Raw genomic sequence first — 22,120 nt, 5'->3', positions numbered from 1 at the left:
CTGCACCCCGGTGCCCTCCCACTGTAATACCTCTGTCCGGTGCGACATGTCGAGGAAGCAGAGTCAGAAAGCCAAAGCTCCCAAGTTTTAATTGACTCATTTTGGGGAGAAAGCAAGTTGTCTCTGCCATGAGGGAGGAAAAGTGACTCAGAGCTTTTTGCAGGTAGCTGTGTCCAAAGCGAAACTGCTCAGCCAGAAGAGGCACTGGTGATGTGTTATGAGACTGCCAAATTTGACAAGACTCCTGACCACAGCACATGGACACTACCAACATGGCTTTCTAGGCACCAGCAGAAGTGCTGGGACCCAGCAATCTCACGGTTTTGCCAAGAAGCAACACCCAGGCAAGCAGCAAATATGGGACTCCTCCCCACCCTGACAGACAGCCAGACCCAGCTCCTGGCCTGCGGCAGGTAGGAAACCCACATGTTTACATCAGGGAGCCCTTGGCAGCAAGTCACCCTGAGGCCAGGCGGCAAGACACAAGGCCAGTCCCACCAAAGTCACCACTAATGCCAAGCATATTCTCTGCTCCAGCACCTGCCTCTGGATATAAGAACTGGACTGCACAATGAAGTCCCAACCCTCTATACAATGCATAAAATCATGTAAATGCAGGTGTGTGCCATAATTTTCTCAAGCAGTTAAAAAACCTTCTCCTACAACTCCAAGCAATACGTTGTTAAAGTGCCACACTCTTCATGTCTTGCTTCTGCCAGCACCCTTGGCACCTTTCAGCTTTGCCCTGCTGCTGCTGTTGTCATCAGAAAATCCTCTCGCAGGGGCTGGCTGCTAGTGTCAGCAGCCTGACCCCCCAGATCCTAGGAACTGAAGCAGGGCTGTCCCACAGGAGCTGATGCCTCTAGATTCAGCAGCACCAAACTCCACACATTCTTCAACACATGCTAATGAAGTTTTATTTTTCCACTCTACCTCTTCATGCTTAATTCAAGCATGTCTCTTCCGGATGCTTCTTTTGAAGAGCGTGGGATGAGTTAGAGGTGTGCAGGACAGCCTTGAAGCAGCAGCACTGGGTATATCTGCAGGAAACAAGATGTTCCTGGAGAACCAGGCTCACATATTCTGTCCAGAGATCAAGCTCTGTCCTATTCCCGATAGGACAGGGCAGTGCTGGAGATGAGGCTGGTCCAGCCATCCAGAAGGAAACAAAAAACCAAAGGGGCAGGAAAAAAAAAAAAAAAAAAAGACTAGTTTGGAATTTGAGTGTCCGATTTAATTTAAGTGCAAGGAGGAAGCAGTAATTACTGGTTACAAGAAACAGCTCTGTTATTCCAAGCTACATGTAAAACCATGGCTGGCTGCTTACCAAGCACCCCAGGTTTTGCAGAGTGACCAAGAGATACATTAAGGTCTCTGTAGAACAAACCACCGTCCAAAACATCATTGTTATCCAAATTTACTGAACACCGTTGCATAACTTGTGTTTAAAACAGTAGTAAGGCTCTAAAGCAGCCTGGCCTTCATGATCTGGCTCAGGAAAGCAACACAACACCCATACTGAGGGGAAGGGTGAGGAAGGAAGGTGGGGAAGATGAGGGAAGAGAGAATGTGGGTGATATAAAGTAAGTGCTGTGCTCTACCACTTATAAACCAGGGGATTAACAACCGGCTTGTACAAAGTGACCATTAAAATGGCTTAAAATCTGTAGTAGCCAGCCATGCTCCCAGAGCCGTGCACGCTCCTGCTGAGAGAGGTCCAAGTGGCAGATGAGGCACCCCCCGAATACCCTTTCCCATACAGGCAGGCTCTAGCCTCAACAGAAGCACGGAGTCTCTGTCAAGCCTTTTGGGCAGCATGACAAAGGACCAGCAAGATATAAGCTGGGAGGAAGCACAGCCTGCCCCTACCACAGGGCCACTGCGTCCCCTGCAAGCATCACACTGTGCAGAGCCTGTGGCAGCACTTGGCGATTTGCCTCCTTGGACCTGCTGCTCCCCGCGCCCTGCATCCTGCTCTGAAGACCTCCTGCAGCATTGCTGACAGGGCTCCCTGCGGTCCTCTGCTCCCGCCATCGCAGGAGGATACAGGCAACTCAGCTCAGTAGCTCCACCAGGAGACAACGCGTATCGCAGGCAAACCTGAACAGAAAAGCAAGCGGGAGCTTCACAGCTACGAGGCAGCAAGTCCAGTCCCACCAGTGCTGGCCGCTGGGACAGAGTGCACCAGCCTGCTCTGCGCACCGGCATGCGGCACGGGGAGGGCGACTGCCTGCGGGGAGCCACAGGCCACAAAGCTCAGTGTTTGTTACAGACACGAAAGCAGGCACAACTTGGACCACGGTTTCAAACGAGCAGTTTACATGTTTAAAATCTTAAAAAGCTGCAGCGCTCTCAGATGCTTTCTGGCCTGCCTCAAGGAGCGGAGTAAGTGGGCACTAATTTGTGCATTTATTGCGCAAGCCGGGTCACACGGGACCAGGACCCTTCACTGGGGTAAAACGTGCCCTTTATCTGTCCAGCTGCACACACCGACACAGACAGCAAACTGGCTGTATGAAATCACGTTTTGTCCTTACAGCAGCGACTTCATGGCACCAGTGCAAAGGACTGCTCCAGCCCTTAGAGCACAGCAACTGAAACACAGACAAACATGCACAGAGCAGCGCTGGGGGGCAATTTGGACAGACAGTAAAACTCATTACACACCGGAGACTGGGACAAGGATATTCTCCAAGGAGTACACACATTTGTTTCCTACCTGGGCTCTCACACACGCAAGGAAATGCAAAACAGAGAGCAAGTGACCTGAAGCAAAGATTCATTCTCTTCTCTCCAACAGCAGCTGAGGGCTGAATTTTAGCTCAAGGTTTAGCAGTCCTGTTAAGATTAGCTGGAAAGGCCCTTCCCCTGCAGGCCCCATACAATTTGGAGCTGTGAATGCCGCACGATTAAGCGGTGTGCGACTCTATGGTACTGTGAGCTCTTCCAAGGTGTAACTCCTGCGTGCTAAGCTGGCAGCCCCCTACCAAGCACGTCCTCACTGTGACACACTGGGAAGCTCAGCTAAGAGGCACGTGAGCAGTGCTGGATAGATTCCTATCTGCTTCAGCGCAGCAGAGATGTCTCTGTTTCCTAGAAGCCTCTTTACACCACCGCTTCTTGCGTGCTCTCGAGGTCACGCTGGTTGAGGAACCGAGGGGTCTTTCGTTTGGCAGCGGCACGGATACTGCCTGGGGGTGGGGGGAATAAGACAGAGGAGCTGAAGGAAAGAAGAGACAGATGGGTCTTCCCACTCTCCCTCTTGCCTGGAGGTTTAACAAGGGAAAAGAAACCAAAACAAAAGCCACGCTTGAGTGCTATTCTTTGCGCTTTAAAAGAGCATTTTCTTAAAATATAAAAACCATCTTCCCCCTGGAAACCGCTAGAACATAAACATAAAAAGGGGATTTAGGGAGGAGAAGGGAGAGGAGGTTTTAATGTGCTTCCAGGCAGCAGCCCTTGCTAAGAGCAACGGGTGCCTCCAAGGCCCTGTGCTCACCGTCAGCCCTGTTCCTATGGCTCTCTCGCTCATTTAGAGTTCCCCAGTGGGTTCGGTCTTAGGATTTGGCGATTAGCGGTTCGCAGCAAATCCTGGCTGGCAGCTTAATCCTCTTCATCCTCGCTGATGTCATAGGTGACTGCAGACTCATTCCTGGAGCGGTTGGCCGGTGAGGAAGGAGGAGTCTTGGTTGAAAAGGGCCAGCGGAAGGAGGGAGACGGGGAGCGGTCATGTGTGGGGCTACTGCTGGGGCTCTGCTTTGGGCTGATGGCCTGCAGCATCCGGCCCTTGCCCTCCTTCAGCATGTGTTTCTAGCGATGGAAGCAGGAAGACAGTTAGCATGGCTCAAACAGCGATGGAAACGGACACTACTTACAGCTTGTGCAGCATTTTGAGTTGTTGGTCCCTTCAATGCTTCATGCCATGTAAGAGCAGAAAAAGCCCGAGCATCTGCCCTAGGCTTTGGAAATTGCACACAGTGTAATCACCACCCATTTTCAAGCACTTCTAACATGAAGTGCCTGTGATATTTACCCAGCAGCACAGGACAGCCTGGCAAAAACAAGTAGCTTCAGACTCATCCCAGGCCAGTGACAAAGTGACTGCCAGTCTCCTGGCCGCTCACTGGCCTGCAAGACACCAGCTGGAGTTTACAGGCCAGATTGTGGGACATGGGAGCTTTTCACATCACAACTATAAGCATTTTCCAGCTGGCAAGGGTGAGGGCTCCCTGTAAACAGGCTGCCCAAGCCTGGGACAACTTGTCTGGAGACTGGCAGCACATCAAGCACTGCACCAAGCTGTAAACTTTTGCTCTACAGACCGTGCGCTCCAGAAGCCCTACAACGACTGCCGAACTCTCCAAAATCCCCTTTCCCCTCTCCCCACAGAGGCTCCTTACCAACGCGCCTTCTGGGCCAAACATCTCCAGGAAATTGCCGATGAACTCCCGGGACTTCTCCTCCCACTTCTGAATGAGATCAATACTCTTCTCCTCCACTTTCTGGACAAATTCCTTTGACTTCTCCTCTACATCCTTCACCCTCTTTTTCACCTTATCCACACGCTCCTGGAGGTGATATTTCTTCTCCTGTACAGTAAGCGGTGGATCAGAATACAGCTCACCAGATCTGAGTGGTGACCACCTCTGCTCTGTGTTGTTACACTGAACTGCTGCTTAAGGCTCAGTATCTCCATTAGTCTTGTGACACTTCTCCTTCACTTCAGTGACACTTCTTCCTTAGACTAAATTGCAAACATAGTGGGGCTGTGAGACGCTTTGTGGCATCTCTTACTGGCACAGTACACAAAGCAAGACTAAACCCAGGGATAAGCATTATCTAATAGGAGTGCATGGAAGAGGGAAATGTTTACAAAATATACAGATTAGATTTGAGTGACCTGCTGTAGGTCTCTCTGCATATCACAACAGCACAAATCTTTTTGCTGGGTGTTTTTAAACAGAGGCAGAGTTACATGCCAAAGAGAGGCCAAGCAGCCATTACCTCTCCTGTTTAATTTTTGTATTTGAGGGTATTTTAAAAAACAGGCATAGTATCTGAGTGATTAAAAAGAAAATGTTTACTGCTTTACTTCCAACATCAGAAGTGCCTTCTGTCATGTATTCTGCTTGTGGGCTAGAGCTGCTCAGCACAGGATCAGAGCATGTCCTACTCTCCTACCCAAGCACTGCTGCTCCTGCAGCTCCAGGAAGGGAACAGTACAGTGAGAACAGGATCATATTTTATCCTAACAAATGACTCTACCTTAAGAAGGTGGCTGAGGGAAGAGGAGAGACGTGAGACACAGCAGCTGCTGCCAAGAACAACCCATTCAATTCAAGGAAACACACGTTTTGCCACACACCCTGTCTCCAGCTCTTTCAACAGGTAAAATGTCACCAAGGCATTTCTGACAATGGATCAGTATTAGCAGAATCCAGTTCCTCTGGGTGTGTCCCAGAGGCAGTTCAGTTTTAGAGGCGGAAGAACTGTAATTACTGCTCCAAGGACACTGGTTTAGTACAACTGCTTAGCTCTGCGGAGTGGTCTTTTACTGGCATATGGCAGGCTGTGCTACCACTAGGCAAGATTCTACATCTCCACACTACGTGTAAGATTCTGCTTCACACAGCTTGTGGTGAGACACACTTCAACTCACGTTTATGAAGCTGACATTGAGCTCTTTAGCTGTGTAGCCCCGCTGCAGGTTCCGTCTGGCATAAACATCATAGTCCCGCACGATCCGGGTGATGATATCTGATGTTGAGATTCCCTCAGTCCTCTGAGTTGGTGCAAACATGCCTAAATTTGGGGAACAGGACCCAGGACAGCTGTAGCAAGACACACTGCACAAAGCTGCTGCCACCTCTATTAGGAAACAACCTCTCCTGTCAAGAGCTCATTTACCTAACTGTCCTCACACGCCACGTCTTTATCGCTGAATGTACAATACCAGGGTCCTCCTCTCTGGGACTATGAGGAAGACCTAAGACTAAAGCTTGTCAAAACACCCTGTCTTTTAATAATGAAAAGCTCTTCACTTCAGCTGGTTTAAACACTATTGACTATAATCCACGGCACATAGAACAGTGTGGTGACAAGGAGAGGACAAGGGGTCCTGCTGGTGGAGATATAAGAAGGTCTGACAACTGGGTTTGGATAGATTAAAATCAGCTGCACCCCCACTGAATTTTACAGCAAACAGCTAGAGCAGCCACTTTGCTAAGTTCATGAGATTCTCCATTTGTGAGAATCTGTAAGCCAAACCGTAGTATTTTTTCAAAAGGTGGCTGTTAATTCAATCACAATAATTAAGACTGGAAGTTGGCTTAATGTTGAGCAGTGTGGCCTGCAACCTGGAACAGTCCTAGCCTTAGGAAATAGGGCCCAAAGCTGGGCTTCTTCCTGCCCTCAGAGCCTCCTGGGCAGATCTTGTTCCCAGAGGGGCACTGCTGCTTCCCTAAGCATAATCCTGCCATACAGGGACACAGCAGATCTTTGACAGGAAGCCCTGGAGAACCTCACCCAGACTCACCTGCTTCTTTTATATGCTTATAAACATCATCGCTGCCAGCAGAAGAATAGGGGATGTCATCATGTGCAACAAAGTCGATCTGAAAATTAAGAAAGCCATGTGAGTGAACATTTTATCTTGAATATGCAGGTCTCCTTTCTGTCAAAGGAGGCTAACTTTTCGCTCAACACCTCCACACAGGGGTGCAACAGAGAACAGTAAGACACTTTCCTCTGTTAAAAAGCAACACAGAGCCTTCCCGGGTTCTCACTGGCAATTGCATACCAATTGTAAGCACACATCTGAGAGGAAAGGCTGGGACTAAGGACGCAGCTATTTTAAGCTCCACAGAGAAATGGCATGTTAATGGCAACAAGAGTGACCTAAGCAAACTCCCTTGGAGACTCTTTCACCTCCCAAAGCAGTTCAACAGATGTCAGAGATTCCTTTCACTTTATTTTACCAACTGATAAAAGTTGGTAAGATAAAACTCTCAAGAAAGCTTGCCTGGTCTCCTGCTGCAGGGAAGCTGATTTAGATCCAAGCTGCTTCTGCTGTAAGCAGGGAGTTGGACCAGACGCTCCAGAAATTCCTTCCAACCCATGTTATCCACTCCCTACTGCATTTCACACCATCTGTAACCAGCATCAACTTCTCATGGAACGACAAGAGCCCTCTCAGGCTTTTTCACCATGTCACAATCTCTACTTTATTTTAACTCTACTTGCCAGCTCAGCAAATGCTTCTAGTCTCCCAAGAAACCCACTTCATTCCCATAACCCGGTTCATTTTACATTTAAGGAGTTTCAACAGAAACAGGTTGCTCAGGCAGAGGGCACCCCCATGGATGAATTCTTGCTGTAAACAACAAGCACAGACAGAGGCTGATCAAAATGCATAACAGATCAGATGTCACAAATTACCCTGTGCTCTGCCAGGAACTCAGGAGTGAGCGTCCACGGCGCATTTCTCACCACTTCATCCACATAGCGACAGTGCTGCACAGCATCATACCGTTCATTTTCATTCATTACCGTGAAGCCCTTGAAGTTATGGGTTAGCTCATCACTGCAGACTGAAGAAACAGGCAGGAAAGAGTGAGTCTGAGGTAAGAGCAATGCTTTACAGTAAAAGGACCTTGCACACACCCAGGCTAAAGCAGGCAGTGCCAGCTGCTGATGGAGACTGGTGTTGGCACTTTCAAACCCAGCTCTTTCACCCACAAAGCATCAGAAATGGAGCAGTGCAGGGCACTAAATTCCTGAGCAATTCCAGGCAGGCTGTTGGGGGAATTTCTGCCCAAGCTGGGGACCTGCACCCCAAGCCTGGAAGGTCTCTAACACCTACAATACTTACCAAATAACCCAGTCAGTACAGAAGACAACTCTCCTTTATGAAATGGCACCTGGGGGCCTATTAGACAGAAATCTGCTTTTAAACTTACGGATGTCTCAAGCTTGGAAACTGAAGCCCATGAAAAAAAACTGTCCAAGCTTCTGATTTCATAGAACATCATACCACAATCTAGCTCTTGGGAAGTTGTATTAAAACAAAGTATGAGTTCACAGCAAATAAAGTTAGCTTAATTATTACATTCTATGAGAAAGTAAATTAACAACTCTCTGTAATCTGCAATGTAAGACATTGAGAAGGAGGGAGTTTTATTTGTTTATCAGACTCAAAAGTAAATGAGGCCTTACCAGTCAGACTGGTAGTGGATATATTTATGTTCCAGACAAATAGATGATAAAAAGCGGGTGAAATTGCTCCCAGCTTGGAGCTAATTGTTTACTTGGGCTGCGGCCTCTTGTCTCAGTTCCTGGTGCAAGGGGAGCCGTTCATTGCCCTCCACCTCCTCACCACTCTCCCAGAGGCAGAGAGCGTGGTCACACACTTTGCTACATTAACATGTTAACAGTCTGACCTGAAATTATTTTCCTGTTTGATGTACAGCATTTATGTATATTGGGATGTCTTTCTGCCTGCGAGATTTCTAAGCTCAGTGCATTTTGTATGCCGGAGCAACTATTTCAGCTTTCCTCTCTCCCTTCCCCTTCCAGACACTACTGTAGCACACACAAAAAACCCTGCAGAAGTACCACCATAAAAATGCCCTCAGGAGCAAGTAAAACTGTAATAAGGAAACAAACCACATAAAGATGTTACAATTGCTCTGTTGTACGGTCAGAGTTCCATTTTGCTTCACGAAGCCAACGGTAGTTGAGAAAACCAGTTAAAGGTATTCGCATCTCTGATAAAGTTAACATCATCATGCAGCCTGACCAGAAGTCACCGCCTGACAAACAACATGCACAGCCTGACATGCCTTTAAGGTGGTGAAGGTACGGGCACAGAGGCGCTGCCTGGACAGAGGCCAGCATATTACAGCAGCCAGAAGAAAGGATTTCTTTTTTCCTGTTACATTCTTGAAGGAGGCCTGGCTGCAACACCTCTGCTAGATCCCCTCTGGAAGTCAGCAGGATATTCCTGGCATCACCTAAAGACTCTGGAACCTAACAGACAAAATGGGGAACTTTATTTGGAGAAATGGGGTCTTGCTGACTTCCATGTGGCCAGGCACATGCCCAAGGAACCACCGTGATCTCCATGCTCCTTAGCAGGACCCGTTTGGGATTAGCCATAAGCAATTCACAGCAGGGAGCTGAGGCAGGAGTGACTTGCAGGGTGATACAGGTACTGTTGCTCATTCTTTTAACTGTCTCATTCGAGGCAGATGCTCAGTAGTCTCTACTATATTTTGATACTTGGACGTGCAAATCACTGGTATGCATCACAAAACAGAGAGCTCAAATTAGAACAGCGTGATCAAAAACCTTTTCCTTAAGCACTCGTTTGGTACATACCCAACTCTCAACATATTGCAAGACAACTCCAACAACATTTGGGACAACTGAGGCCATAAAGACAAAAACCCTGCTATGCCATCCGTATGCACAACCACGGACGGAGGCAAACTGTACTCCTATGACAGCCAAAGTCAACAAGGTCACTCCTTACCTCCAACAATGAGGTATGTGTTTGGGAAGAGGTTCTTCGCTTGCATCAAGGCCCGGGCATGTCCAGAGTGAAACAAATCAAATATTCCATCAGCATAAACTCTGACGGGGCGATCCACTGTGCCAAAAGGACAGAGAGACATTTGTGAAGATGCCTTCCTGGAGAAGCAGCTGCTGCTCATGCCTACATTTGGGGATGTTCTGAAACTCATGGGGGCGTTGCAGAAAATTGGCAGAATGCAGAGCTGCAGCCAGGCAAGATTTGTGAAGAGAACTGGCTGGTTCTCTGCCTTCCCACACGGAAACAAACGCAGCTAGGCACAGAGCTGAAATACAACCATGTTCAAAGACAGACTCAAAGCCTACCAAATACCCACTGAAACAAGGTAAAGGGAGACCAACGGGAAAGCAAACCCTGAACATTTCCTTCCTATGGAAATCCAAATGAAGCGCATACTTTCTGCAAAGCAGAGAGCTACCAGAGGGGAATTGGCCCAAATGTTTCATAGGTGCCTGATTTCCCCGTCAGCCACGATGGCATCTCAAGATCTTTTCAGCATCATCCTCTGCAGCCCGCTGCCACAGCTATCAGTCTGGCTGAGGGACCAGGCTGTTCTGACTCCCCATCACCAACACCAGCTCCCCTAGACCCATGAATTGTACAGCTCTATCAAAAAACCCAGCCAAACCAATCAAAGAAAAGCAGATAAAATTCTGCTGAATTGCTTGCATCATCAGCTAAATCCATAGATAAATAAGGAAGAACAAAACTTTCCTTAGGCCGCCTTTGCCAAGGAAAATTGTAGCTCAGCTCTTTGAGGTCAGCACAGAGGTAAAGTGACAGTCTAGCACTGCCACGTACTGGTAGGAGGCTCCCTGACTTCTGGAACCACACAGGACCGCAGTCCTCTTGCTGCTAGTAACAGAGTGCCACACATTCTTGGTATCTGATGCACCTGAGAATGGCCTGCTGCTCTCTGGCCCGATTTAGGCAGACAGGCTCAGAGGAGTGGTGTGAGCAAAGGCACACCAAATCTGCATGGAAGAAAGGGCAGAGAGAATACCTAGCAGGAGAGCTGAAACCCATGGGTCTGGGCAGGGACCTGAAGGTAGCTAGAGACACAGCCTGGGAGACAGCAACAGAATGAGTTGATGCAAAGGCCGGGTTGTTAAGTTCAAGCTAAGCAGAGGAGTCAGTTTGAGGACAGCCTCTTACAATCACTTTTTAGCAAATCTACCTTTTGCAGACCTGAGACTGCAGGAGCTTTGTGTATGCCAGAAGAGGGCTGGTCCTGGCAGGCCTGCCTTTATGAAAGTACAGTCATTTTCAGATACTACTCTATAGTTGTCAGTGGCACAGGAAGAGCTAAAATACAAGCATTTATTTGTTTCATACAGTCTTACTGGTGAAGATATGTATGGCTGCTCACACACAGAGGCTCAAACTTCAGTTGTACTGGCAGGCCCAGTTCACATGGGAACAGTTAGTTAATCACCAAAGCATTAACTAAGTCACTGGCTGCAAACCTGCTTTGACACACAAGGTTGGTTCGGTCTCAGGGTTGTCACAATCACACACCCCAACTCCAAATCCAACATTTATACGATCCCCTTCCAGTCTGTTTTTTTACTTACAAGGGGTCCCTCTCATTGCTTCTTCATATGTTACTCTGATGTACGGCTTGCTGTAATCGATTTCCACTTCATCTGAAAAAGGAGCCGGTTCCCTCAGTCCCTAAACAGTCAGAGAAGGTTAGCTGTGAGAATGCAAAGGTGAGTGCAGTACATAGCAGCAGCACTGCCACTGCAGTGTCCTAGTCATTGAGTGACTCATTGTGTCTCTGCACAATTCAAACACATGTACTAAAAGACTAATTAGTCTTAAACCTCAAAACAGCCCTGCAGGGTGATTAGCCTGAATTTAGAGAGGAAGAGAGAGAGAAAAGTAGAGTTAAGAGGATGGTAGTCATACTGGACCCAAACAAAAAAACTGGTGGCTCAGATCTGCAGCTAATAAAACCAGACTTCTGGCAAACAGCAGTTCACAGCAGCACAAGCCAAGCTTCATGAAACTTCACTGTTGCAGCTCCAGCTATGCCCACCCAGGCAAGACCATCACTGTGCTGTGCCTCAGTGCTTGTGCCGTGATGTACAAATTGTAGCAGCTCCTTGATTTGAGTATAGGAATGAGCAGAAGAGCAATATCAACAGCAGCACTAATTCCTAGGGAACGTGTGCATCATCACCCATTTCTGAGCTATACGTAGTGAGAGACTGACCTCAGTCTGTGGCAGAATATCTCCAACTGCTGCAGGAAAAGCCCTCTATCTGCTAGCTTGACCACAGCAGTATGTTTAATCAGCAGCTGAAGTCCAGGTATTGTTTCTGGTCTCCTCTGAATGGAAACAAAACATTTGCCTTTCCCGTAACAGAACAAACAGCTCAATTTCCTTCTAGCCAGGTGTGGGGCAGCAATGGATGTCTCTTTCCTGAGACAGAAGACTAATAAACAAGCTTGCATATCATTACAATAATACCTTCAAGCTGCAAAAAGCTAATCAGTAATTTCCTCTCTGGCTTCCTGCTCCATTGCGGCACCTTGCCATGGTCCCCAGCACCACCGCAACCAGAAAGACCACTGCTATTATTGCTAATGTCAATCCTTATTAGAGTGCTCAAGGCGAAGTGCATAGGAAAGCAATCACTGACCATTCAAGCAAACTGATACCGCTGAAAATTAACTTTCTGAGGCTCTAGTACCCGTGTTTCACACACCACCTCCTCTACCAGGATCCTTAACTGTTAGTAAAGCCTGCAGGTCTCTCCTTTCATCACTGCCATTATATCTGGCACTCATGAATAAAAGCTGTTTCTTTTCAGTTCAGTTGGCACATACCTGATATGAAGCTAGGAATAAAAGCATAAAAATACTCTACCAAAATTATCACAGAAAAACATTCTCAAAAGCTCCTGCCAGAGTCTTGCTCTTCCTCTGCAGTGGCTACAAGGGTCAGGACTCAACCTGATGTAAACAATACAACAGGCTCATGCATTAGCAGACTCCTTACCACAACCTGCTGCTGAGCCCCACTGCTTCAGGGGAACACTCTGCCAGCCAGCTGTTTAGCTGGGAGTGGTAAAGCCTTCAAGGTAACGTCACTGGCAACATTATTACTCTTGCTATAATAACCACATCTTTCACAAAAGGAAGAAAAATAGAAATCTTTCATCAGGAGGTCTGCATTAACCCTGTGGGGAAAAAAAGCCAGGAAGTTTAGAAAGTGGCTAGATATTACTTGCCTTGTGCTGTTCATAGGTGTTTTATTTCTAATACAGGACAGACACCAACTTGAACAGCAAGTGATTCCCACAGAATAACCTGCATACTTCTCTTTCCTTACTGAAATACATGGTGGGGTCTTAAAAAGGGACAGAGTGGGTTTTGCCAATAGTCAAGGATATAAAGACTCTGTGGGATAAGTCATGCCAACAGCTCAGGCCTCCATTCCCAGCACTTGCCTCCCCAATTGTCACTGCTGGTGCTGATCTTACTTCACTACCATCTGTCAAATGCTCTGGGACAGGACTGAAGTACTCCTGAAGAGCAAAACATAGTTATCAAAGAGGAAAGCTACAACACATCACCGTATTTTGCCAAGGACTATGACCTCGGTATGACGTGGCTGGTAGTTGGCTTTTGACAGAGATAAGGAGAGAGCAACTAGTGCACGTGATAGGCAGGACAGCCCCAGGAACAGGGCAGAGAAGAGCTGTAAAAAGCCCATCATCGCAATACTGTTGCAAGGACAAGTTAAAGTCAGCCCTTCCCACTACCATTAACTGGCACAGACACCCTTTAGAAGAGACTCCACTGGCTTTAGCTTGTTAAAGCCATCCCAAGGTTGATTTAGGAGAAATCGTTTTGGTTGGTTGGGTTTTTTTCTGAACACTCCCAAAGTACCAGCAACATAAATGCAGTCTCCTGCCAGACCAAGAGAATCAAACAAACAGTCATTTTCCCGGTGTTTCAGAGTGTGGATTCGATAGATTGCTTCTGCAGGTGCTTACAGGCTTCAGACCCTCCTGCAGTTCCCCTGACTTGAGCAGGATTGCCTTCCGCAAGGTGTGCGAGTTGTTAGATGCTTGTTTGGAGTATCTCTCTATCCTGCTGGGTCACTTAAGAAAACCCACCTGTGAGAGATGAATGCTTACTCCTCCACGGATATCTATATGCATGCCTGTTCAGGTTCAGCTTAAGTGACTACAAACAAGCAAGACACCACAGAAGTAGCTTAGTGACGCTTGCCTCAGACCTAATTTAAGCCCACGCTGTAAGTATTAGTATGAACAAAGGAAGATTTCAAGCTGGCTTTGCAAGAAGGATAGCTACTGTCATTCACTTCTTCCCCCCGCCCTTGTTTTCTGTGTCCACAGAAAACCCATCACATTTCTCTTTCTGCTGTTATGGTTCAATGTCCTGATCTCACCTAAAGCTCCTATCTCTGCTTACTTACGAGTGAACGCCGGGACATTTTTGGAGGGATTCCATCCAGCTCTGTCGCCCCATTGGGGCCAGATCCATCTTTTCTTCTTTTTCGGGAATTCAATCTGGAGGAGGTTGGCGGCTCCATCTTACCAAGCACGTCCAGTAAGAACTGGAACAAAATTAAGGGGGTGGGGGTGAAGAAGAAGTGATATTTCTCAGCTCCTCCAAAGCAGAATCAGTCAACAGCAGGCACAGTGTACAGAAGGTCAGCACAAAGACACAGCCACCTAACAAGGGGCTTAGCCAGTTGTATTTGGCATCAGCTGCCAAGGCTTGACAAACGGTGCCTGGTGGGAATACTGAACTATTTAATGCAACTCAGAGCTGTTCTGCAGAGAGAAGCGTGCAGCAGTCAGCCGTCTGGAGAAACTCGCACAACAGTTGCAATGCAAATTATAAATCATTACTACAAGGCTAATTATGCCATTTTAGCATCTGAAAAGCAACCTAAGGATTAAGGCATGCCCAGTCCACGTTCACCCCTCCCCCAGCTCTCATTTTGATGAATGTAAACACCCTTCTAGCCTTCTGTGCCCCTCCTTCCCCCTATAGACAGCTGGAGGGTGTGCTGCATCCCTGTAGAATCCTGATGTGAGGAAGCAGCAGGTTTAAGCAGAAGGACCAGGGTAAGGGAAGGCATGCAACCCATGGTCATAACTTAAAATAACCAGCTGGCTTGCTCTTTGCTTTGTTGTTTGGGTACACCCAAGCTGCAGCTCCCCAGTGGGGACAGCTCACCTTGGGATGGCTGCCACCATGCTCCCCTCTCATTCCCTGTCTCCACTGCAGTGGTGACTCAGGCGATGTTGAAGCAGTTGCTGACACCACATTAGGGCACACTTACTTCTGGCACTTTATGTACCAGGCTGTAATTAGCGGTGGCTCAGCTGAACTGCTTCTGCAATGAACAGACAGACCGACCACCAGTTTGGGCAGAAATTGTGCTGGCTATCTGGAAATAAGTGGTCTGTGCTTTTGAGCTGGAGTCATTGTATCTTCCTAAACAGGCCCTGGAGCATTAGGAAGCCCAGCACCTCACACAACTGAAGCAAAGCTAGGGGTTTATAGAAAGGCATGGCAGCAAACATCCCCTTTTCAGCTGCTGCAGGAGTTAGAAACGTGCTAGATTTGCAAAGTTTATAATTTAAGAGCAGCATTATCTCTGTTGCTCACTTGAAGTGTGCAGCTCTCCAGTGCAGCAAATGGTACTTCTGACCTGCCATTTCTGAGAGCAGCATGACCCCTCCGCCCAGGAACGATGCTTACATGTGTGCCTCAACCCCCTAATAATAAGAGCTATGTGGAATTTACAATGTCTCCCCACCCACAGGTAGTGGGTGTGTTGGAACACATTAGGTGGGGCAAGTATGAGGTATGAGAAAGGGCAGACGTCCCTCTGAACACCATCCCTCTCCTTGTCAGAGGGTCTCTGCTGAGTGTTCCTGCTTGGAACAAGCTGGGACCATCCTCAGTGAGGGCCACTGGGCAAAGCTCTGCTGTTCAGCAATCAAGAAGGGTGGGCTTTGTGAAAGAGAGCTGTTAAGAAGCAGATTTAGTGATCAGACTTACTCAAGCACAAATTCCTCCAGGTTAAGGAATGTTCCAAAGTAAGGAGTCAAATGCAGTTTAATAACATGCAAACATACCACTCTCCCCACCTAGCATCAACAAGCTGGTACCTTACAAACAGCGTTGAACTGGTTTTGGGCTACATGCACATATCCCAGCCTGCTCTGCTAGACCTAACACAATGCACCAAGAAAAGGAGAAGAGAATCTTAGGTGAGTGGGAAGCCAACAAAATATTGAGAAGACAAAAGTGACAGGGAAGAGCAGCCACAAGGACATTTCAGCAATGCATGAGCCATCCAGCACTCACTCCGTAAGGCCTGCAAGTCAAGATTGCCAAGTTTCCTACATTCCAGTAATCAATTTACTATTTCCTAACAACAGACATGAGTGTGCAAGAGCAATCTTGGGCAAATAGAGTTTGCAACCCTGAGCTCCAAGTCTTCAAACACAAACATTTAACTTCCAGGCAAGATCTGTGCTATAAATGCAGCAGCCTCCAGAGCAGAGTGCCTCTGTGAAATAATTCTTAAGTTTTGCAAAGTGCCATCTTGTAAGCACACTCCATATCAGTTATTTACGTCACCCCCATGGTCCTAGCAGAAACCATCCAGTTCACAGAAAGCAACAGACCTCTGTCTCTGGTTCAAATAACCCCAGCATTCATAGAGGCAGTGGGGGGAAACAACAACAGATTTTCTTGTTATTTGGTCAAAGTAACTTCACTTTGCTTCAAGCCACCTGTTGGTCTTTGACCACTTACTTTTCTTTCCTTTGGAGAGACTGAAAAGGTCTGTTAATTTGCTGAACACAATTGATCCGAACCACCTCCCAGCAAAACATTTAAAAGTATTGGCAGAGGCTTTGGTGTTGAAGTACGGACATAACAGCCTCCACGCACAAACAGGTGAAGCTCCTTCCATGTTAACTTGGCACATCAGAGCAACCAGACTTCTCTGCACACAAGTACATTCTCTGCTGAATTATCAACAGCATCTTGCAGATGCTTATGGCCAGCCAAAGAACCGCATGATACAGCACAGCGCAACATCGTGCTTTATGCTGATGTACACCAGCACTGTCCAAGCCCAGGAGAAATCTCCACAGCTTCTTCCAACCCATTCCACACCCAACCATCCGCCTTCCTCCACCCTAACTCACTCTTTCACTTCTCAGGGTATACGTAGTCAAATGATGGCAAGCAATAGCTTAAGCAAATGGATTTGCTTTGCACTAAATAAGCAGCAGTGGTCAGACAGCACCAGCCACCCTGCAGCAGCAGCAGCTCCACCTGACGTACCAAGGCAGAAATGTGCTTCAAGGATGGCATAAATATGCTCCATCTACTCTGATCTTACAGGCCAGATGTTGCTGAAGGAGTCTCTGCAGTATCCAGAGAGCTGGGCTGTGTACCTCACGAGTGACACAGCTCTGCTAATTACTCAAATTAATGCAGAAATTAAACAGTAATTTTACCACTCTTCAGAACTTTAAAACATCTGTCCTTTGGCTAATGCATTTCTGGGAAGTCCTCCCAGCACCAAACTTGTATTCACTAAAAACTGGGAACACATTGTTTTTAAAAACAAACCATACCTTACTGTGCTAGAACTACTAATCTTAGAATGTTTAATTTTGACCCAAGTGACTAAAATAGCACCCCAAACAATTACTTACTAACAATGGGATCCAGCATCTGCAGCTGAGCTTAACACATGAGCACACAGCTTTGCTTCCCCAAATGCATAAAACACTGTTCTAAAATTAATTAACAGTTGCAGCAGATGGGGAAAGGGAAAGAGAAGATAACTCTAAAAGCTCATTCTAAAAAACTCCAAGATAAAAAAAATCAGGTGTAAACAGAAGAGCCCTAATCTAAAATATTAACATCATTCTATTTTGTTTAAGGCATCACCCTCCTGTGTTACTGAGTCTGTGCTGAACATGAGAAACTGCTCGCAAGGAGCCAAGTTAGAAGTGCCCCATTTGGGAAAGCCATGGGCAAATCACAGTCTCTGCGCAACTTCACGAAACACTCAGGGCTCTGCTTCTGAAACTTATTTCTTTGATGCATACCCTGTTATCAAAGAAGCACCTTGCACTACCCACCAGGTAGCTCAGTGAGAGAGTGAGTGCTGCATGAGCTCTGTGAGGAGCAGACTGCCAGATGGGAGAAGAGTTGCTCTCTCACTTTCTCCAGTTCACAGACAACTGGAAGAGTTGTCCAGGAATCACTGAATCCCACTGAAATGCAACCACTTCTGGGAGGGAAGAAGGACAAGCACTGATTACCACAAAGGAAAAAAAATATAGGTAGTTTATACAGGCAAGGAAGGAATTTAAAAATTCTCCCTTAGTGTGAATACACTGCACCACCATCTGAGCTGGAATTTAACCATAGCACCAAAGTTAACACCTCTGGCACACTGAAAAGGTCAGAACAGGCGTGGCAAATCTCGGTTAGCCAAAGCCTTATCTCACTGTCTGCATCTTCATGGGCAGCACTGATGTTTTGTTTAGCCTTGGTGGTGTCAGAGAACCACCCGCCTCACACTACACTGGAGAAGCTGACCAGATATTTCTCTACCCTAAGCATTCTGATGGCATGAGGACCTGGCCCATCTGTATTCTTTGTATTTTGATGTCCCGAGGAACTTCTTGAAGATCATTACTTGCAAATCTACTTGCAGTAGAACGATTTCTTCTGCCACTTCCACTGCTTCTCACTTGCAGACTTACATGCAAAATAAATACTGCTACTTAAACTCAAAGCCTGTGCAAAACAAGAGCTGACTGCAACAACTCAGTAAATGCTCCAGCCCAAACTGCTGCATTTCCCACCGAGGATCCGAATCTGCACAAGACTGGCAGGCTGAACCAGCAAGGCCCCTCCAACACCTACAGCTCCCAGGCTCCCCGGGCACCACTGCCCGCTCCCAGGCTCCTCTATCAATCTCTGAACTTGGAAGGCATTGGCACAGTAAGATGTGACTGTCACATGCTGCTTTGCCTACAAGATCATTCCACTTCACAAGAGCAAGCTATTTCTCTTTTGCTGACTCATCTGCAGGCAAATACTACTAAACTTTGCACTCTGCCAGCTGTCTGCAGAGAATTGCCTTGACACATCGACAACACGTAAGTGAGAGGCTCAAGAAAAAGGAAGAAGTCCTGTCACTTCAGATAATTCCCCTGCCAGGCTGTGAAGTACCCAAATGACACCCCACTCTTCAGTCATGGGGAGAAGGCAAACCTTCTCCTGTTCTCCACGATCTCCAACTCCCAGTTTACCATTAACCTTACTGGTGTGCATCCCTGTAGAGATCTGTTGCAGACAGAAAGACTCAAGGAGGTTAATGACAGGAGACTCATCACAGACTCCTCGATAAACTGATGAAAGCATGTTGACAAGATGAGGGTTAACCTGTACCTAATTACTGGGAAAGATCAGGATCTCCCTTCAATCTGGGCTTAAAAATCTTGCCCAATATCCAAGGCAACATTCCCAGCCCAGGCTTGCCAGGCCCAGCTCTGGCCCCATCTCCAGACAGAGAGCATCTGCTTAGAAATGGAGTGCTAATGGCTGCGACCCAGCTTGCTCACCTCTAGAGAAGACTGCGACTCTCACCAGCACCACTGCTCTCCCCACAATCAGCACCTGCTCTATCTAGATGGTCTAAGCCCACGAGCCCCTTATAAAGTTTACTACAGGATCTGGCAGGCAGAGTCCTGCTTACCCCTAAAACATAGGCTGCTTCAGCTACTCTGGCTGAGCAAAAGCAACTATCCTGCGGCATATTAATAGCCACATTAATGTATACACGGGACAGTTCAGCCAGTGCCACAGACTGGTCCAACAGCATCCAGACCCAGACCTTTGCTATACTGGCTAAAACAAACTCCCAAGCCTTGCATCCCCTACTGGGACACACAGGCTGAGTGCTGCTATGAAACACACAAACCCAGAGAAACTGCTGGCAAGACCTTCTCCATGAATTCACAGCCCTTCTGGGTATACCATAATCCCGAGGCACCGAGTGAGCATCCTGGCATGCAAAGAAGTCTCTGCTGTGGTTAGTATAGCAGCAAGTGTAGGCTTTATGCAGAGTATCAGAGAAGATCTGGAGCCTGCCCAGGGACAATAAAGTGCAAGGATGGGTGGTCACTTCATCCTGACTTCTGTGTTAAGCTGCATCGTGTTGTGTTTTCAGCATATAACAACAGAGCCTTCTGAGCCTTCAGGAGGCAACCTCCCTTAGTAGCTTTACACACCCATACCAAATCCTTGCTCCAACAGTTATTGTTTGTGGCTCATTCCACAGTAAATTCAAGACAATTACAATCCAGATCTTGGACCATGAAACTTACAAGTCACAAATTTGAATAATTCTGTACATACAATCAATTCCTTCAGGAAATTAAGCATGGGTATTTCTCATCTGAATTTCAACAGCAAATACAGCGGCCGTCCTCAGGCCCAGGAGTCCTGTAGATGGAAACCCAGCAGCACCTGCTTCTGATCACACCAGTCTTTGCCAACTGCATGCTGGGGACCCGGTGCTGCAACAGCACAGGGTGGGGACAGAGTAGGGAAGGCCACCTGCAGCATCCTGCACCTCCCTCCACAGCCAGCAAGGGCTACCAAGGAGCATGGCAGCTCTCAGGATTCCTGCAGACTTTAAATCCAATTACAAAACCATTAATCAGGGCAGCCAGGACTTTGGTGGACACAAAAAGCAGGTTGGAGAGGACGTGTGCCTGCACGGCGGCTGGGCCACACCTGCCTTCCCCACAGTCAGGGCACCTCGTTGCTCTTCTCCTCTCTCCCCTGGCCTTGGCTGCGTCCCCTACGCCAGGGGATGTTCCCCCTCAAGCTGCCACGCTCCCAGCCCTGGGGGTGCACTCCAAAAGTTCCCCCCAGCATCTGCTGCTGCCTCCCCTCAGCCGCTTCTGCCCCCCACCACCAGTCCCGAGCCCCTGCCTCTCCCCGGCACCCCCCCAAGGGGACGCAGCACCCCACGCCCTCCCCCCCAGCAGACATTGCCCCCTCGCCCAAAGCCAAGTGCCCGGTGTGTCCCCCAGCCAGCACCGCCGTGCCCCCCTGCCCCGCACCCAGGCGGGGCTGCCCACGCCTGTGCCTGCGGGGGAGGTGGCGGGGCGGGACCCCGACAGACCCCGCAGGGACAGTGTGCGGTGCCCCCGTCCGCCTCCAACCGCGGCCCGCCCGCCCGCCCGCCCGCCCCCAGCCCCTGCGGCGGGCACCCCTCGGGTCCCACAGCGAGCGCCCCGACCCCTGCTTCCCCGGCGACAGCCTCCAGCGTCCCCCAGCGACATTCCCCCCAGGCCCGCCACACGCCCCAGCGACAGGCCCCGGTGCCCCCACGCTCCCCACCGACGCCCCCCTACCAGCGAGCCGCCGGCAGCGCGCACCTCCGCAGCCCGGCCCGGCCCCACCGCCGGAGCCGCCCCCGGCCCCTCCCTGCTCCCGCCAACGCCAACGGGGCGGCGGGCGGAGCCGCTGCGCGTCGGCCCGGGCCGGCAGGAAGGGACCGGCCGAGCGCCGCGAAGCCGCGCCCCGGGAAACCGCACCCGCAACCTCCGTTCCGGCTCGCAACGGCGCCCCCCGCGGCGGGGCCGGCCTCACAGGGGCGCGCGTGCCGCGGGTCTCCGCGCTCGGCCCGAGGGCCGGCAGCGGGGGAACGGGCCCGGGAGGGTTGCTGGTGCGGCCCACAGCCTGCCCCGCGGCCTTCGGGCGTCAGCCGTGAATGCCGGGGTTTATGGAAGGGGGGAGGCGAGCAGCCCCGGCTCCCCTGGGCCGGGCTCGCCCTGCCCGTGGCGGAGCTGCTCGGTCACCCTCCGGGGAGGACACGGCTCCCCCTACCCACCCCAGGCCGCGGTGAGGGCAGCCGGAGCTGAGCAGCCACGGCCTCACACCTGCTTTGTACAACACCTTTGCGAAGCAGCTGTTAAAACCCTCCAATGTGGAGCGAGTGTAAGGTGAAACAAATCGTTATTTAATCACCACAACTTCATAAAAGCATCAAAACACGTCTGAGGGCATATACTTTCTCCTGGCAAATGTATTTGTGTGTGGGGTTTCACTGTTCCCCACAACTTGCACTCCCAGGCTTGCGCACCAACCTGATAGTGCCGTGACGTCTCTGCAGTTCCCTTAATGCGTGACAGCCGCAGGTAGCGGCAAAGCAGCCGGGGGAAGTCACCTTCTATTTCCCATCAGAGGAAAACGAGAGCAAGCCACTTTCAAACAAACGTAACAGAGAAACAGGAGTGGGCTGCCTCCGGTGTCATAGCCGAAAGTGCAATTCTAGAAGATGCATCATCATTTTTTACTCCCCCGCTTTCCAAGCAGTGCATGGGCAGATCACAGCGGTGCATTCTGCTCTAACAGTCGGTGAGGGCAGGATTCATGATTCACCTCACCCAGCCTCGGCACTCTAAAAGCCATTTGTGCCAT

At 48.9% G+C, this 22,120-nt stretch overlaps 1 protein-coding gene across 4 annotated transcripts; it reads right to left on the bottom strand.

Annotated features, from left to right (window-relative positions):
- Positions 1 to 1,212: 1,212 nt before the first annotated feature.
- Positions 1,213 to 21,212, bottom strand: PCYT1A (phosphate cytidylyltransferase 1A, choline). 4 transcript variants are annotated; one of them, XR_008749385.1, is made up of 10 exons: positions 21,052 to 21,201; positions 14,046 to 14,186; positions 11,167 to 11,266; positions 9,533 to 9,649; positions 7,438 to 7,589; positions 6,536 to 6,614; positions 5,660 to 5,802; positions 4,401 to 4,589; positions 3,500 to 3,810; positions 1,213 to 3,191 (listed from the first exon to the last, which is right to left on the bottom strand). XR_008749385.1 is itself a non-coding variant. In XM_055817098.1 (9 exons), exons 2-9 carry the CDS (start codon positions 14,160 to 14,162, stop codon positions 3,604 to 3,606), a joined length of 1,104 nt encoding a protein of 367 aa, XP_055673073.1. In that variant the 5' UTR covers positions 14,163 to 14,186; positions 21,076 to 21,212; the 3' UTR covers positions 1,213 to 3,603. The 4 variants fall into 4 exon arrangements, 3 of the variants coding, with proteins under 3 accessions (XP_055673073.1, XP_055673072.1, XP_013154877.1); XM_055817098.1 differs by having other exon boundaries at positions 1,213 to 3,810; positions 21,076 to 21,212; XM_055817097.1 differs by having other exon boundaries at positions 1,213 to 3,810.
- Positions 21,213 to 22,120: the final 908 nt, after the last annotated feature.

The sequence above is a fragment of the Falco peregrinus genome, chromosome 12 (assembly GCF_023634155.1).
Source record: "Falco peregrinus isolate bFalPer1 chromosome 12, bFalPer1.pri, whole genome shotgun sequence".
In the NCBI taxonomy this organism is placed as follows: Eukaryota; Metazoa; Chordata; class Aves; order Falconiformes; family Falconidae; genus Falco; species Falco peregrinus.
The sequence above is the reverse complement of the archived record's forward strand: the minus strand, read 5'-3'. Positions and strand labels throughout refer to the sequence as shown.

Excerpts from the sequence above, each read along its gene's own strand:
- PCYT1A (XM_055817098.1), bottom strand. The coding sequence starts at position 14,162 with ATGGAGCCGCCAACCTCCTCCAGATTGAATTCCCGAAAAAGAAGAAAA. Across the intron at positions 5,803-6,535 it reads TAAGCATATAAAAGAAGCAG|GCATGTTTGCACCAACTCAG; the intron begins GTGAGTCTGGGT and ends CCCCAAATTTAG. Across the intron at positions 4,590-5,659 it reads TCAATGTCAGCTTCATAAAC|GAGAAGAAATATCACCTCCA; the intron begins GTGAGTTGAAGT and ends CTTACTGTACAG.